Source organism: Dasypus novemcinctus, chromosome 13 (genome assembly GCF_030445035.2).
Source record: "Dasypus novemcinctus isolate mDasNov1 chromosome 13, mDasNov1.1.hap2, whole genome shotgun sequence".
NCBI classification, from domain to species: Eukaryota; Metazoa; Chordata; class Mammalia; order Cingulata; family Dasypodidae; genus Dasypus; species Dasypus novemcinctus.
Genome location: NC_080685.1, coordinates 53,101,540 through 53,116,983, shown reverse-complemented (window position 1 = coordinate 53,116,983; position 15,444 = coordinate 53,101,540). Strand labels below are relative to the sequence as shown.

The 15,444-nt window shown below is 35.3% G+C and overlaps 2 protein-coding genes across 4 annotated transcripts in view; both read right to left on the bottom strand.

The window, feature by feature from the left end:
* RABGAP1L (RAB GTPase activating protein 1 like) overlaps positions 1-15,444 on the bottom strand; it is an 808,684-nt gene that overhangs the window by 483,787 nt on the left and 309,453 nt on the right. The window lies entirely within an intron of this gene.
* On the bottom strand, positions 738-5,692 carry GPR52 (G protein-coupled receptor 52). Of its 2 annotated transcripts, none has more exons than XM_058310156.2 (2): positions 5,316-5,692; positions 738-3,874 (listed from the first exon to the last, which is right to left on the bottom strand). In XM_058310156.2, the coding sequence occupies exon 2, from the start codon at positions 3,654-3,656 to the stop codon at positions 2,571-2,573; it is 1,086 nt and encodes a 361-aa protein (XP_058166139.1). In that variant the 5' UTR covers positions 3,657-3,874; positions 5,316-5,692; the 3' UTR covers positions 738-2,570. The 2 variants fall into 2 exon arrangements, with proteins under 2 accessions (XP_058166139.1, XP_058166138.1); XM_058310155.2 differs by having other exon boundaries at positions 4,997-5,663.

Here is a 15,444-nt window from a genome sequence, read left to right as displayed (position 1 = left end):
TCAATCATAGGCTAAACTGATAAGTTTGGGCTTATCAGTTCACTGTTTTAATAAAACAGACTTGAAGCAAAAGTTTAGGATAAGGGGAAAAAAAACCTCAAACTTTTATAGGAAAAAGGTACAGGATAGTAGTACAAAAGTTTGAAGTTTTATAAAAATAAAATCAGTATGATATACTGGTTAAACCTACAGGGTTTGGCTCTAGGCAAACTTAGTGTAACTAAAATTCTGCCATTTATTAGTTGAGTGATTTCAGATAAACCACTTTTCTTTAGTTTCCTCATCTCTAGAATGGGGATAACATTTCCTACCTCAAAGAGTTATGAGGACTAAATGTGATAATATATAAAAACTTAACATGGTACCTAGCACGTAGTTGTTGTTATTATTATGAGGAAAAGCAAGAAGAGTCATGGCCTGAAGCTTTATGTACAGAAGATCTAAGTTTTTTCTAACTATGTTTACATTCCAAACTAAAGGAATCAAAATCTGATTCCCAAATGATAGGTAAGGTTGAAAGTTCTATTTATGACAACTGAAAAATTAGTAGTACTATATTTCCTTGATGAATTTCAAAGGAATACTTCAACTTCCAAGACACTAGTGGCAAATAGGTGCCAAGAATACATATAAAATACCCAAACCATAAAAATGTCAAGCAAATAGATTTTGATTCCCAAAGAAGTAAACTCCTGTTCTAAATATGTGTTTTATTAAACTGAAGCAAAGTCTGATACTGATATATAGAATACTACTTTATTCTTTATTTTAAACCTTTCTTACATGTTTAAAAATACACAGGGTTCAGAACAACCTCAATAAAACAAAGACATTTTCACCAAAGGACCTCTGAAGTCAACCACCAGTTTGCAAACATGGTTGGCTTCCAATCTGAAAAGTCATAGGCACATTTCATTAAATGCATTTCATAAAACAAAGAAATCGAAAATGCTGAGAAAATATTCAGTAGTTTGATATAAATTTTAAAATATCTTTCAGTCAAGAAATTTAGGATAAAAAAGTAAGATTTAGATGTTTCACTGCTCACACCTTCCTCACTAACTAATTCTCTAAAGGTCCACTTTGCTGCATCTAAACCCCTGACAATTTACTATGCAATTCCATGTAGCACACTAAAAATAAGTTAAACTCTAAACCTGAAAACAGATTATGACAAGAGAAAATACTGCATTTTACCTAATTTGAAAATTAAGTATATTATATTCTCAGCAGCACTAAGAATGCAGCATGGTCTAATAAAAATATCGAAATAAAAACCACACAAAAGCATTTTTCTCTTAAATGAATTTTTGTAATGATTTTTTCCATTGTAGACAACTTAATCAACATTGATCTATATAAGGTGCTAAGAAAACATGAGGCACAAACAACATAATTTGTATTTTCTTTGTTGTAAAAATATAGTTTGTGCAAATGTATATCACACAAATGACTGGTAGACATAATAGTAAGCTATTGTAGACCTAACACAAAATATCAGTATTTTAGTTTTTTTTTTTAAAAAGGACATTCTGAACAGCATTAAGAGTGATACTTCACTGCGACTGAGTACTCTACATTTGCATTCAAATTTATTTGTGATTTTTCTCAAAGAAAAAAAAGATTAATGTAGCAAAAAGATACCACTTTAGGAATGTGAACTAATTTTAAAGGAACCAATGTTCCTTTAAAATGCTTTCAAACATTAATAAATATATTTAACACAACCTCCCAAGCAGGCTACCAGATTGCTTTGTTGGAAGAAGTAAATTATTTTTAACATTATGGTTGCTTTATACAGTAGATTCTCTCACTAGATAAGACACTTCTGGATTAAAATACTATAGGATTCAGGTCAAGAAAAAGTGAGAGAGAAAAACAGCAGGCTTTTAGGAAGAGGGAGGAAAGCATATATTCTTTTACCCAGAAGGAAAAATAATACTCTTTTTGTTTATAGCAGAAAACTTGTGCTGCAGAGAACATTATAAAAACACAAGCAAAGGAGTTGTTCGGCAAGTAATAAAATACAACACTTACTATGTACCCTCCATGGAGAGATCATTTATATAGAGAGATTGTCGATTAATGTGTTTAAAAGTACACTTTGATGCAAATGTTGTTCTTTGAAACATATATAATATGTAGCATTTTCTATAAAGGGCAATGTATATAAGTAATAACTTCTACAAATGCAGAGACAGACAGAGAGACAAAGACAGACACAGAGAGGTAAGACAGTCACAGAGATGTTGAGAGGCTTGCTCTGATATGCCCAGTTACTTCATGTCCTGTGGAAGATATTAGATACCTTTTTCATTCTCAGTGCTTAATTTTACCTATTACTGTATAACTATACTCACATGCTGTAATAACCTCATAAGATTACCCTCTATACATTCTTTGCTTTAGCTGTTTTTTTCTTGAAAAAGGGAAAAGAAACCTTTAGTCCATCCTTCATTTCACAGTCAACTATTCAAATAAATATTTATCTTGTGGCAAATTCCCAGATGAATCACAAATATGATCCCAAATCACCATCAGATTATATTTGATGTACTGTGCCGTTCTCTTCAAATGGAGCAGGAATTAGCCCGCTTCCTAGGTTTGGGATCTCGTGCTTCCTGATCCTTCACACACATACAGGATGTACACATTGTCTCAGAAAGCCTTCGGAGGCCTAGCCGGAAAACACTATTGGAGAGGCTGTATATTACACAGTTACAAAAACTATTACTTATAGCAAGCCAGGTTGTTAGGAAAGACAGTGTTGGGTTGTCCAAGACGCGGGAGCTTTCTAGAAGAAAGTAAATGATATAAGGGAGCCACAACATATAAAATACACTGGTTATACGAAACAAAACCATGGCATAGCGACGGTCAGGGCTGTGTCCAGTCTCTCCAGAAGCAGTTACCTCATGGCTAGGAAATCGAGCTCTTCGGTCATTTATCTCTTTGGTGTGCTGCCGGCAAATTTTGAAAATGTGGAAGTAAGTGAAACAGACAATAAAGGCAGCAGGAGCATAAAGTAAACAAACAATAAAGCCAGTAAAATAGGCACTGGTGAGCCAAGAGATGGCACACCATTCAAAAATGTCACCATGGTAACCAGGTTTTCCCCAGCCAAAAAAGGAAGGCAAAAAAATCAGGCAGGAATAGATCCAGATCAAAATAATGCAAATTCTCAGGCGACAAGGTGTGACCAGTTGATTGTAGGAAAGAGGCTTGGTTATTGCAAGGTAGCGATCCACACTGATGCAAGCAAGACATGCCATAGAAACACTTTTTAGAACTGAGATGATATATCCAAAAACCTGGCAAGTCAATGACTCGTGGACACCTGTAGAGTAGTGAAGAAGTGAGAGAGTAGGAACCAAGCAGCTAACTCCAACGAAAAGATCAGCATATGCCATTGTCTGAATGAAATAGCTGGTAGTATAATGGTGTAAGAGTGGAGCACAATGAAAGACAAAGATGACCGTTAAATTCCCAGCAATGATTAGAAATGTTAGCAAGACAATAACAACTGTCTCAAAGATGCAGATATCCACTGCACTGTAGTGGCCAAATCCAAGTGGGCAGGAATGATGCTCAGATGCATTCACAATGCCACTGCTCGTGTTTAGTAGCCTCCATTCAGTCCACATGGATTCATTCATGGCTTGAAATTAACAGAATCTGCAGCCTTGGCTATAGCAAGCAGGTGCCTTGCCCAGCATCTGTTAAACTCTAAACAAGTGCCTCAGAATTTGCCTCGGCAGTCAGTGTCAGTGCTTCTGTTACAGCTGAGTGTCCCCAGAGAGCTGCTCAAATCTCTTCATCAGCCTCAGTGCAGCAATGATACAACTCAGCTTGGGGGGATAGAGAGGGAAATAAGCTAGAAAGGAGGTGAAAAAAGGTCACTGATTAGCTTCCTCCGGTGCTCTGAAACTACTTTTTGCAGATACAAGGAGCTTCTAGAGAAAACTGATTTCTTATTACTTTGCACTATGAAAAATTAAATCTATAAGAAGTAAAAAAAAAAAAATAAATTGCCAAGGGAAGAAAAGCTTCTGTGGGCTGTCTGTTCTCCTGAGAAAAGTAATTTCTTAAGGACCAAGAGAAAGAATGAGAAAAGGAAAAGTTTTAACTTGCCTCAGGCTTCCTATTACATCAATGATGAGAAGTGGATTCATATTTTAGAATTTAAATAATTAAGATCCCGGATTTGGATGGAAATCTAAGAAAAAGTTCATGTAGCAAACAGTGTCTTTGGACTGAGTTCAGGTTTGATGCTTGTGGGTCATCTTTATGATCTATTTTTCTCTTATTATTTTAAAAGCTTAAGAAAATCACCCCTATCAAGGTTAATTCTAAAAGACGCACCTATATATGGGCACAAAGGTGCAGAATAGGGGTAACAAAAGACCCAGGTTGCCTTATAACTCTCATGAGAAAAAATACATAGTTTAAGTAAGGAAGATAATATACAATGGGTTAATGCCCCACAAAATATGATAAATTTCTGAAGTTTAAATCTGCATGTATTTTTTATCTAAACATTCAGATTAAAACAGCTTTAGTCCACTACTGTTATTGGTGCCATTAGCAGCAATGTAATTTATACTTCTTTCTTTACAAAAGAAAAAGAAGTCTTTTTTTTTTGCTAATAATTTCAGTACCAGTAACTGAAAATAACTTTCTTTATGCCACCTTCTTTATAATGGAGCATCATATTTAAATGTACAGCTCAAAGTTATTTCTCACCTTTGCAACCGTATCTATACCATATAGGCATATATGGCATATACAGTACATATATGTATATAAATATATATGAAATTTAAACAGTAATAAAAATTTTCCTATATATTCTGAGATTATTGACTAGAGTCACTGCCATTATTTATTAGTTATTTCTAGTCGGCTTCATATTCTATTTGTTATATCTTTTCTATTTACAGTAGATGATTAACACATTAAATCATTATTTCAACTAAATCTGAAAGTGGAAAATTACCTTGTTTGTTATATTTGCAGTATAGCAGCCATATGTTAAGAAAATGCCTCTTGTATTTCTGTATTCTATTTTGACAACTGCTCAATAAATACAGGGGCCATTAGATAGGTTACGAGATGGCTTGTTTTAAAATGACTCTAAAGCATCAAGATGAGTTTAAATCCTAGAGTTTAAAATACTGAAAAGCTGACAGGATAGAATGAAGCAATGCATCCAAAAGGCTTCCAAGGTCATTCAGATATCAGGTTAATATTTGCCAAAAGTCTTTTGTAAAGTACAGGCATTTCAGAGCATCTCTTGTCAGTCTTTGTTGTCATACCTTTTGAAGAAATAGCATGCACTAGAAATAAACACATTTCCTCCAGGAACAATGCAGCAGCTTAACAGGAAGCATTCCTCTGAAGTTATTTTCCCGTGCACAATCAAGTCATTCAGGAAAGTCATTCTTTTATAATATCCTCAGTATATTCCTTCTTGTTCATTCCTAGCTTCACTTATCACAAAACAATTCTCTTGTTACAGGAATAAGGTAATTCTTCTCACCTACATTCATTCTTATCAGCTGCTAAGCTGGGTTGCTTGAATCAGAAGTCCAATTTACTGTGATGCAGTTACAAGGATGCTTCCGTATATTCTTCACAATCTCTCAGTATCACTGCCTCCACCTGAGCCCGAGCCTGGCTCCTCCTCCTCATCATCCTAAGCTGATGCAGAAGAGCTCACCATGAGAAAGGTGACTCGGTCCTCCTGCCCCAATCAACAGCACAACCAATGGCTATTGCAGCTGAAACTGTCACTAGGTAACAGTTGCCAGGCACATGCAGGCTTATGACTTACTCAGCAAGCTCTGATCAAGATTGACAAAAGAAGACAATGGAACTGACCGATCCTTATCATATATTAATGGCATGCATGAACTTCAGGAGCTATTCTACTTAAAGCATTTGTAGAGATTACATCCCTTGGACAGGACAGGGGGAAAAAACTAGGCATACACCTTTAAATGCTGTAGAGAACTACTACAAGGTACTAGGACACTAAAAAGTCAGCAGTAATCTAATGCTTACTGGCAGAAATAAAACTTATGAATTATTAAAAATAGTCAAATCTTCATAAACCCAAGTGATAGGACTATTTTTCCCTCTAAAATATAGTTATATATTGATTAATAGAAGCTAAAAGGCATTTACTAATCTCTCCAATCCCTGCCATACCCACATAAAAGCGCTAAGTTTAATATTTAACTGTACAAAGTACTGGAATTAATACCACTATAACAAAATCCATTTGGGGAAATATTTAAGGTCAAATATGAACTCAAAAGAGTATAGGCATCAGAAGCAAATAGAATGATAGCTTAATCTACTTATTATCCTAATATGAAAAGAGATCCAAGTCATTTGTCATACAATATTTGAGCTACATATACTCAACTTAGAAAAAAGCAAATAATGCTAAAACATATATATTGTCTATATTTTTTCAGTTGTCCCATTAATGTCCCTTTGAACATTTTCTCCCCTTTTATTAGATTAAGACCAGGATCATATTTTATTTAATTTCCATTGTCTTTTAGTCTCTTCTCTTTTTTAAAGTTGTGTAAATATATATACAACTTAAAATTTCCCAACTCAACCACTCCCAAGGATATGATTCAGTGGGATTAATCACATTCACAGTATTGGGCTACCCTCACTACCATCCATTACCAGAAATTTTCCTCTACTTTAAACAGAAACATTGCACTCATTATTTTTTAACTCCCCATTTCTACTCCCCTTCCCTCTGGGTAACCTGTATTCTACTATAGGTCTCTAAGGATTTGCATAGTCCAGTTATGTCATATAAATCAAATTATATGATATCTGTCCTTTTGTCTGCTTTATTTTACTCAACATGATGTTTTCATGGGTCTTCCACATTACCACATCTTAGAACTTCTGTTTGAATCCATACTTTCCAATCTTTCTGGTACATATGTATAAAGGGGAATTGCTAGGTCATATGGGAGTTCTATGTTTAACTGTTTGAGGAACCACTTAATTTTCTCCCACAGTGGCTGCACCCTTTTTTTTTACATTCCCATCAGCAATGTAGGAGTGTTACTATTTCTCTGCATCCTCGCCGCTCATGTTTTATTCAATTAATAAAAAAAAGTAACAATAGGCAAGAAAAAGAAATATAATATAGGTAAGAAAAGACAGGCTTGAATTCACAAAAATGTTTATTTTATATATATTTTTTTATTTTTTTAAATTTTTATTTATTTCCCCCCCCCCAAGTTGTCTGTTCTTTGTGTCCATTTTCTGCATTTTCTTGTTTTTGTCTATTTCTGTTGTCAGCGGCATGGGAATCTGTGTTTCTTTTGGTTGTGTCATCTTGCTGTGTCAAATCTCCGTGTGTGTGGCACCATTCTTGGGCAGGCCACACTTTCTTTCATGCTGGGCGGCTCTCTAACGGAGCACACTCCTTGCGTGTGGGGCTCCCCTACACAGGGGACACCCCTGAGTGGCAGGGCACTCCTTGCGTGCATCAGCACTGCGCATGGGCCAGCTCCACACGGGTCAAGGAGGCCCTGGGTTTGACCGCAGACCTCCCATGTGGTAGACGGATGCCCTAACCACTGAGCCAAGTCCGCCTCCTATATTTTATATATATATATATCCCATTAGAGGGGACTTCTGAGAAAATTGCATTGGAGCAAGGCAACAAGGCTCAACCTTACCACAAAAACAACAGAGAAAGGGTAAAAAGCTGCCTGAGGAAGATGTTTTGGGGGTCTACAGACAAAAAACAACAGAGAAAGGGCAAAAAACTGTCTGAGGGAGCTGCATTGGGGGTCTGCAGACAAGGAGAATGCTGTACACTATCCAGAAAGAAGAGGGACAGAGAGACTAAGAAGTTGAAGTGAAAACTGAGTTACTAGCCCTCACAGCCATAAATGGCGCCCATTCCCTACCCTTAAGGCAAACAGCTTAAGTGAAACCCATGGCTCACTTCAGCCACCTGAGAGGGAAACAGATGTTTTCCTCCTCAGGAAGAGGGAAGTTATGGCGGAGAGTGAAGAGTAGTTTCTCTTTGGTGAGTTTGGCTAGCACAGCCCATTTGGAATCTTGGTTCTGGCCAGATCAGAATCACCAGTGAGTGGAGGATGAAAGAGACACTTCCATGGAAAAATTTGCCAAAGATCACCATCTGCTGGCAGGTCAGGAAAATGCAAGAAGTAAAAATATTTTTTGGAGCCTCTCATGTCCAGGCACTATTGGATCTGGTCTGTGCCCCATTAGTGGATCCCTAACCCTATTTTGATAACTTAAGCTGGACAATCTTATGATTTAGAATAAGTTGAACCAAATATCAAAGAAGAGTCATGAAACAAAACCACTAGGCAAGAGAGAGAAGTTGACAGAGTAAATTAACCAACATATTCAGATTCCTAGAGAGCAGCAGAAATTTACAAGCCATACAAAGAAAAGGAAGATATGGTCCAGCCAAGGGGTCAAATAAATCCTGACAAGACAGAGGATTTAAGACAACTAATCAATGATGTCCACACAAATCTCCTAAAAGAGATAAAGATATTAAGAAGACACTGGGTAAGCATAAAGAACTATTTGAAAGCCTATAAAGAAAAGTAACACAGCTTATGAGACTGAAATGCATGATGGAGGAGATTAAAATACATTAGAGGCATATAACAGAATGTTTGAACTGGTTGAGGACAAAATAAGTGAATTGGAGGACAGAGCATCTGAACTTCACAGAAGAAGAGAAAGAGGGGAAAAAAGGAAAAAGTGGAACAGGGTCTCAAGGAATTTAATGACAATTCAAAACACACAAACATATGCATTATAGGTGTTCCAGAAGGAGAAAAGAATGGAAAAGGAGAATTAGGAAATAATGACCAAATACTTCTCAACCCTTATGAAAGACATAAACATCAATATCCAACAAGGACAAGACACCCCAAACAGAATAAACCCAAATAGACCTACAACAAGACCCACTATTGAGAATGACAAAAGCCAGAGATAGAGGATTCTGAAAGCAGCAAGAGAAAAGCAAAACATCATATACAAGCAAAAAATCTCAGTAAGATTAAGTGCTGACCTCTCATCTAGAAACCATGGAAGAGAAGAAAGCAGTATGATGTATTTAAGATGCTGAAAGAGAAAAACTGCAAGCCAAGAATTTTGTATCTGGCAAAGCTGTCCTTCAAAAATGAAGGTGACTTCAAAGTCTTCACAGACAAACAAAAACTGAGAGAGTTTGTTACCAAAATATTGGATTTACAAGGGATATTAAAGGGAGTGCTACAGCCTGAAAGGAAAATACAAGAGTGAGAGACTTGAAGAAAAGTGTAAAAATGAAGAGTATCAGTAAGGATAACTAAAAGAGTGAAAAGAAAGACAATAGTGAGATATAACAATGGAAAGTCAGAGGATAAAATGGATGAAATAAGTAATGCCTTTATAATGATAACATTGGATGTTAATAGATTGAACTCCCCAAAAGACTGACTGACAGAATGGATAAAAAAATAAATAAATGAGCCATCTATATGCTGTTTACAAGAGACTCACCTTAGATGCAAGGACAAGGACACAATCATGCTGAAAATAAAAGGTTAGAAAAAGATATTCCAATCAAATAGTAACCCCAAAAATCTGGACTAGCAACACTAACACTAGACAAAATAGATTGTAAATTCCAAATTGTTACAAGATATGAAGATGGTCATTATATATTAATAAAAGGGGCAATTCATCAAGAAAAATACCATCAGAACTAATGAGTTATTTACCAGGATATAACATAAAAATATAAATGAATTTTTATATGATTGCAACAAAAAAACTAGGAAATAAAATTTAGCAATAAAACACTTATAATAGTCTTAGAAAAACAAAATATTCATTTATACACATTTTAAAAAGATATGCAAAAGTTCTATCCTGAAAACTACAAAATGTTAAGAATTAAAAGGCCCTAGGTAAATAGAAAGATATACCATCTTTATGGATTTGAAGATTCAATATTGTCAGTTCTTCCCAAATTGATCTATAAATTCAAAGTTATTCCAATTAAAAGCCAAGCAGGGAAGCAGACATGGCTCAAGTAACAGAGCATTAACCTACCATACGGAGGGTCCAGAGTTCAATCCCCAGGGTCTCCTGACCCATGTGGTACACTAGCCCAGGTGCCGTGCTGCTACATGCAAGGAGTGCCATGCCATGCAGGGGCACCCCCATGTAGGGGTGACCCACGTGCAAGGAGTGTGTCCCATAAGGAGAGCTGCTATATGTGGAAAAAATGCAGACTGCACAGGAGTGGTACCTCACACACAGAGAGCTGACGTAGCAAGATGATTCAACGAAAAAGAAATGCAGTTTCCCAGTGCTGCCAGATAATGCAAGCAGACACAGAAGAGCACACAGCGAATGGACACAGAGAGCAGACAATGGGGGGAGGGGAGAGAAATACATAAAATAAATCTTAAAAAAAAAAAAAAGTCAAGCAGGTTTTTGTAGAAATTGACAAGGAGATTTAAAATTTTAATGTAAACACAAAGAACCTAGAATAGCTAAAAATAATGCTGGGGGATAAAAAAGTTGGAGGACTGGCACAACCTGATTTCAAGACTTACAATAAAGCCATCATAATCAAGAGTGGTATAAGGATAGACAAACAGATCAATGAAGAGAACAGAGAGTTCAAAAATAAACCCACTTATGTGGTCAACTGAATTTCAACAAAGGTACTACAACAAGTCAAGAAAAAAGGAAAGTCTTCTCAACAAATGGTCTTAGAAAAATTTGGATATCCATATGAGTAAAAATGAACTTAGATCCTTTCCTCACAGTACACATAAAAATTTACCTGGCAGGAAACCATGTAAAACAGTGAACCCCATGGTGAATGATGGACTGTGGTTAACAGTACAAATATGAGAACATTCTTCCATGAACTATGACAAATACATAATACTATTACATTGTATTAATAATAGGATGGTTTGTGGGAAACCAAATATAAGCTATGGAATATAAATAGCAATATATTATGACAAGGTTTTTTCCTCATTTGTAACAAATGTGTCACAATGATGTAAGGTATTGGTGGTAGGCAAAGTACAGGAAACCTGTAGGTATACATGAATGTATAAACTCACAACTTCTCAAAATACAACAAAATTTATTTGAGATGAATATATATTTAAACATAAAACTCAAAACAATAAAAATTTAGCTGGGACAAAACGTTCTAGGAAAATATCTTCATGATGTGAGAACAGGCAAATATTTCTTTCAATACCCAAAAGCAACAACTATAAAAGAAAATCTTAATAAATCATACTTACAATTGAAAGTCTGCTCATGAAACGACATTACCGAGGACACCAGTAGCCAAAAGATTAAGATAAAATATTAGCAAAATATACTAACAAAAGACTGGTATCCAAAATATATAAATGATTCCTATAACTTTTTAATAAAAACACAATAATTAAATTAAAAATGGGAATATACTCGAATAGATACTTCACAAAGGAAGATACACAAATGGCCATTGAGAACATGAAAAAGTTTCTCAACGTCAATAGTCATCAGGGAAAGACAAAGTAAAACCATAATGAGATACTAAACTGTACCCAAAGGATGGCTATAATAATGACTCACAAAACCAATGTAGGTAAGGATACAGAACCACTGAAATATTCATACATTTCAGGCAGTAATGTAAAATGACCTAACTTTAAAAACTTTGAAAAACAAGTAGTTTCTCACAACATTAAACAAATCCACCCCAATAGTCATCAATGCTACCCAAAAAAAATGAAAACACAAGTAAAAAAAAAAACAAACTGCATAAAAATGGTCACAGCACCTTCAGTTGAAATAGCCACAAAATGGAAACACTCCTAAATATCCAAAAACGGGAATAAACAATGGAATGCTACTCAGCAATAAAAAGGAACAAAAGTAATTATACACAAACATGGATGAATCTAAAAAATATTATGCTTAGGGAAAGCAGCAAATACAAAAGAGTACATAGTACATGAGTTTATTCACACGAAGTTCTAGAATGGGCAAAAGTAATCTTTGCTGAAGGAAATCAGAAGAGTACTCACCTCAGGTGATATGTGTGTATGTGTGTGCATGCACACGCAAAGTATCTGGCAAGAGGTTAAGAGGGAACTTTTGGGAATGGTAGAAATGTTCTATATCTTCATAAGTGTGGGCTACATGGATGCATGCATACCAAAAGTCATTAAAATGTAACATTTAAAATCCAAGCAATTCACCTATTTGTAAGCTACAGCTGAAGAGAATGATAAAGTTGTGATTGCACTTGCATGTATCAAGTACCCCATTTCTGTGTAAAACCACCAACTTAGAGTCTTAAGTAACTTGAATGAATTTCAAGAAATTGCCAGGAAATCATTTATGTCAGTGTTTAAAAGAAAAATACCAGAACCCCACGAAGCAATGGTCCATCAGGAATGAGAACAATTAAAGTTTTAAACGGAACAGATACTAGTGGAAAGAATAAATATATCCAACATATGCCTACTTTCACATGCTAACAATCAGTACACTTGAGTTCAGTGTTTGTACTCACAGACATAACAGCTCAGATACAAGTGAGGTACTGAGTGAGAAGAGTCCTTACTAAATGCTAATTCTACTCTGAGGCTGCCTTAGCTAGCTGGAATCTAAGACAAATGGTCAAGTAAGCAGAACCTGTAAGGGATTCCATTATCTTTGGTACAAAAAACAATGGAGTAAAAAAACCTCATTTATGTTTATACTTAACTCTTTCTTAAAGTCTTCAAACTTAAAATATGTAATTAAAATCAAAGTGATCAAAAATAGTATACGGGGAAGGGGATGTGCCTGACTGAACTCCTGCCTATCACATGGGACGTCCCCAGTTCAGTTCCCAGTGCCTCCTGGAGAAGACAAGGAAGACAGCAAGCTGGTGTGATGGGCAAGTGCAGTGAGCTGATGCAACAAGATGACGCAACAAATAAGACACAAAGAGGAAAGACAACAAGAGACACAACAAGAGCAGGAAGCTGAGGTAGCTAAAGCGATTGAGCGCCTCTCTCCCACATGAGAGTGGTACCTCCTAAAGAAATTTCTGGTTCGATTCCTGGTACATCCTAAAGAGAAGACGAGCAGACACAGAGAGCACACAGCAAATGGACACAGAGAGCAGACAGCAAGTGCAAACAATGAGGGGGGAGGGGGAATAAATAAATCTAAAAATATATATATACAAAGCAATGAAATAAGAGCATAAACAGTATGATCTTTCTTTCCATATTTTCCCCTAGGTATTTTTATTGCCTTTAATATATATGCATTAAGTTTGAAGATGGAAGAAACTATGACTCAGCTAACATCTGTAAAATCAAGGAAAAATACCTACCTTTTAAAGATGGTTTTGAAAACTGCAGATAAAGTACTTAAAGCACAAAGCAGTTGTTTAAAGTTAACAGTAAGAACATTACTAGCTTACTATCAGTAAGCTTTTCGTTTAATCATGTCTTCTTAGAAACTACACCCAGAAGTAACATGCTATGATTAGGAAATTAAAACAATATTTTTCTTTACAATTGAACTGCCACCTCCCTTAACTTCCCTTTTAAGAAAATACGTTCTTAAAAGAAAAATCATTGCTTAACCTGACCACACATCTTAGGAAAGTCCTGTGATTAGCAACACAGTAAAAAAAAAATTACCAAACCTTAAGAACATGAAAATGTTTGTTAACAGATTCTGTATTTCCCAGGTAACTGATGGTTTCTCTTTCTAAACTTTTAATTTTTATTTTACTCTATCAAACTGCACATATAAATCTTTATAAGATATATTATCCACTCCTTGCCTACTTAAACAAAGAATTCTGAACATAATTTAGTATCTGCCTGGTAAGCTGAGATCATCACTATTAACATCAATTAGAACTTTGTCTTCTGATATAGACAAAACCTTCAGTAGCTGCCAGGTTTGATACTTATATCCAGATTTATATATAGAGAGAGACTTGCTTAATTTCCAAAAGTAACCAGACACCTGGAAAACTATATAGCACTCTCAATATTTCCTGTGACTGAATTTGCAAAGCTAACATAGTAATACTACTCCTTCCCTCTTCTAATTTGTGACCTTTTATTTTCTAGAGACTTAAATATCAGAAACAAAGCTTATAGGAAGTTTATCTTAGGAGTAAATAAAGGTACTACTCTGAGGAAAGTGCTGTATCTCAAGTCTGAGTAGTCAAGTTATTTCGAGATAAGTGAGGTGGTAGCAGTTTCAGTATGGCAGTCGATGTGACAGATCCAGTGAAAAATAAGAGAAAAGGAATTTCCAAGCTTTCTTACATTACCCTGGCTAACAGATATCCATCAATCATGTTCTTCTCTTACTTTATGGAATGAAAAGTCTGGAAATTAAATTATTTAGTTGCATTTTTACATCAATGAAACTCATCAAAATTAATATTATCTCATAGCAAGGGTTCAAAACAACCACCTGGCTTCACCTTTTGTTCAGAAAAGCATAGAGAGAAAAATTGAACCTTAAAATATCTCTTGAAAAAGTCTGTTAAAATTATATGAAAACAGAAAAGCACAAACACATTGTTTTAAATAATGGGTATATATTATAAGAAAAAAATGTTGATTCAAAATTAATTTTAATTGAAAGGGACTTTTCTCTTAAAAAAGAAAATTGTTATTTTTTAAAGATATCTTATTGTTATGGCAACTGAAGTGCTAAAAATAATAAAGAAATATCAAAGTTGTTATAGCAACTAGAATTTTAAAAAGTCATGAAGTGTAGAATAATCAAACCTTACTTGGCTTGAAATGCAACATCTATGACTCAGTTTTCAAAAGAAAACTTGAAATACTCATACTCTTATCTTTATGGGTTGTCTCTGGAATTTTTTAAAAAGTGTTAAGTGTTAAAGTATTTTTATATCCCTTGTCATTTTATACATATTCAACAACATGGTGTTGATATGTTATCAAACTTAATGAATAGTGGGAAATTTTGACCACTCAATAAATACATGTTGAACTGAACTCCATTATTCAGAGTTTAAGCAAAATTTGGATTTTCTGGTCTTCTAACTTGCTCTTTGCTTCTAATCTTCACTGCTCTATTGTAAAAGACACTAAAGGTAGAATGGTCTACCCTCTGATAAAGCACTTGGCCCAGATTCATCCAGAGTTCAATTAAATTAAAATATTTACTGAAGGCCTATCACATGCTAGATATCATGTGAGGTTTTGAGACCCTGCTCTTACATAAGTCACAGTCTACAACAAATTGGGAAGCAGACTTGACCCAATGGATAGGGCGTCTGCCTACCACATGGGAGGTCCATAGGTCAAACCCCGGGTCTCTTTGACCTGTGTGGAGCTGGCCCAT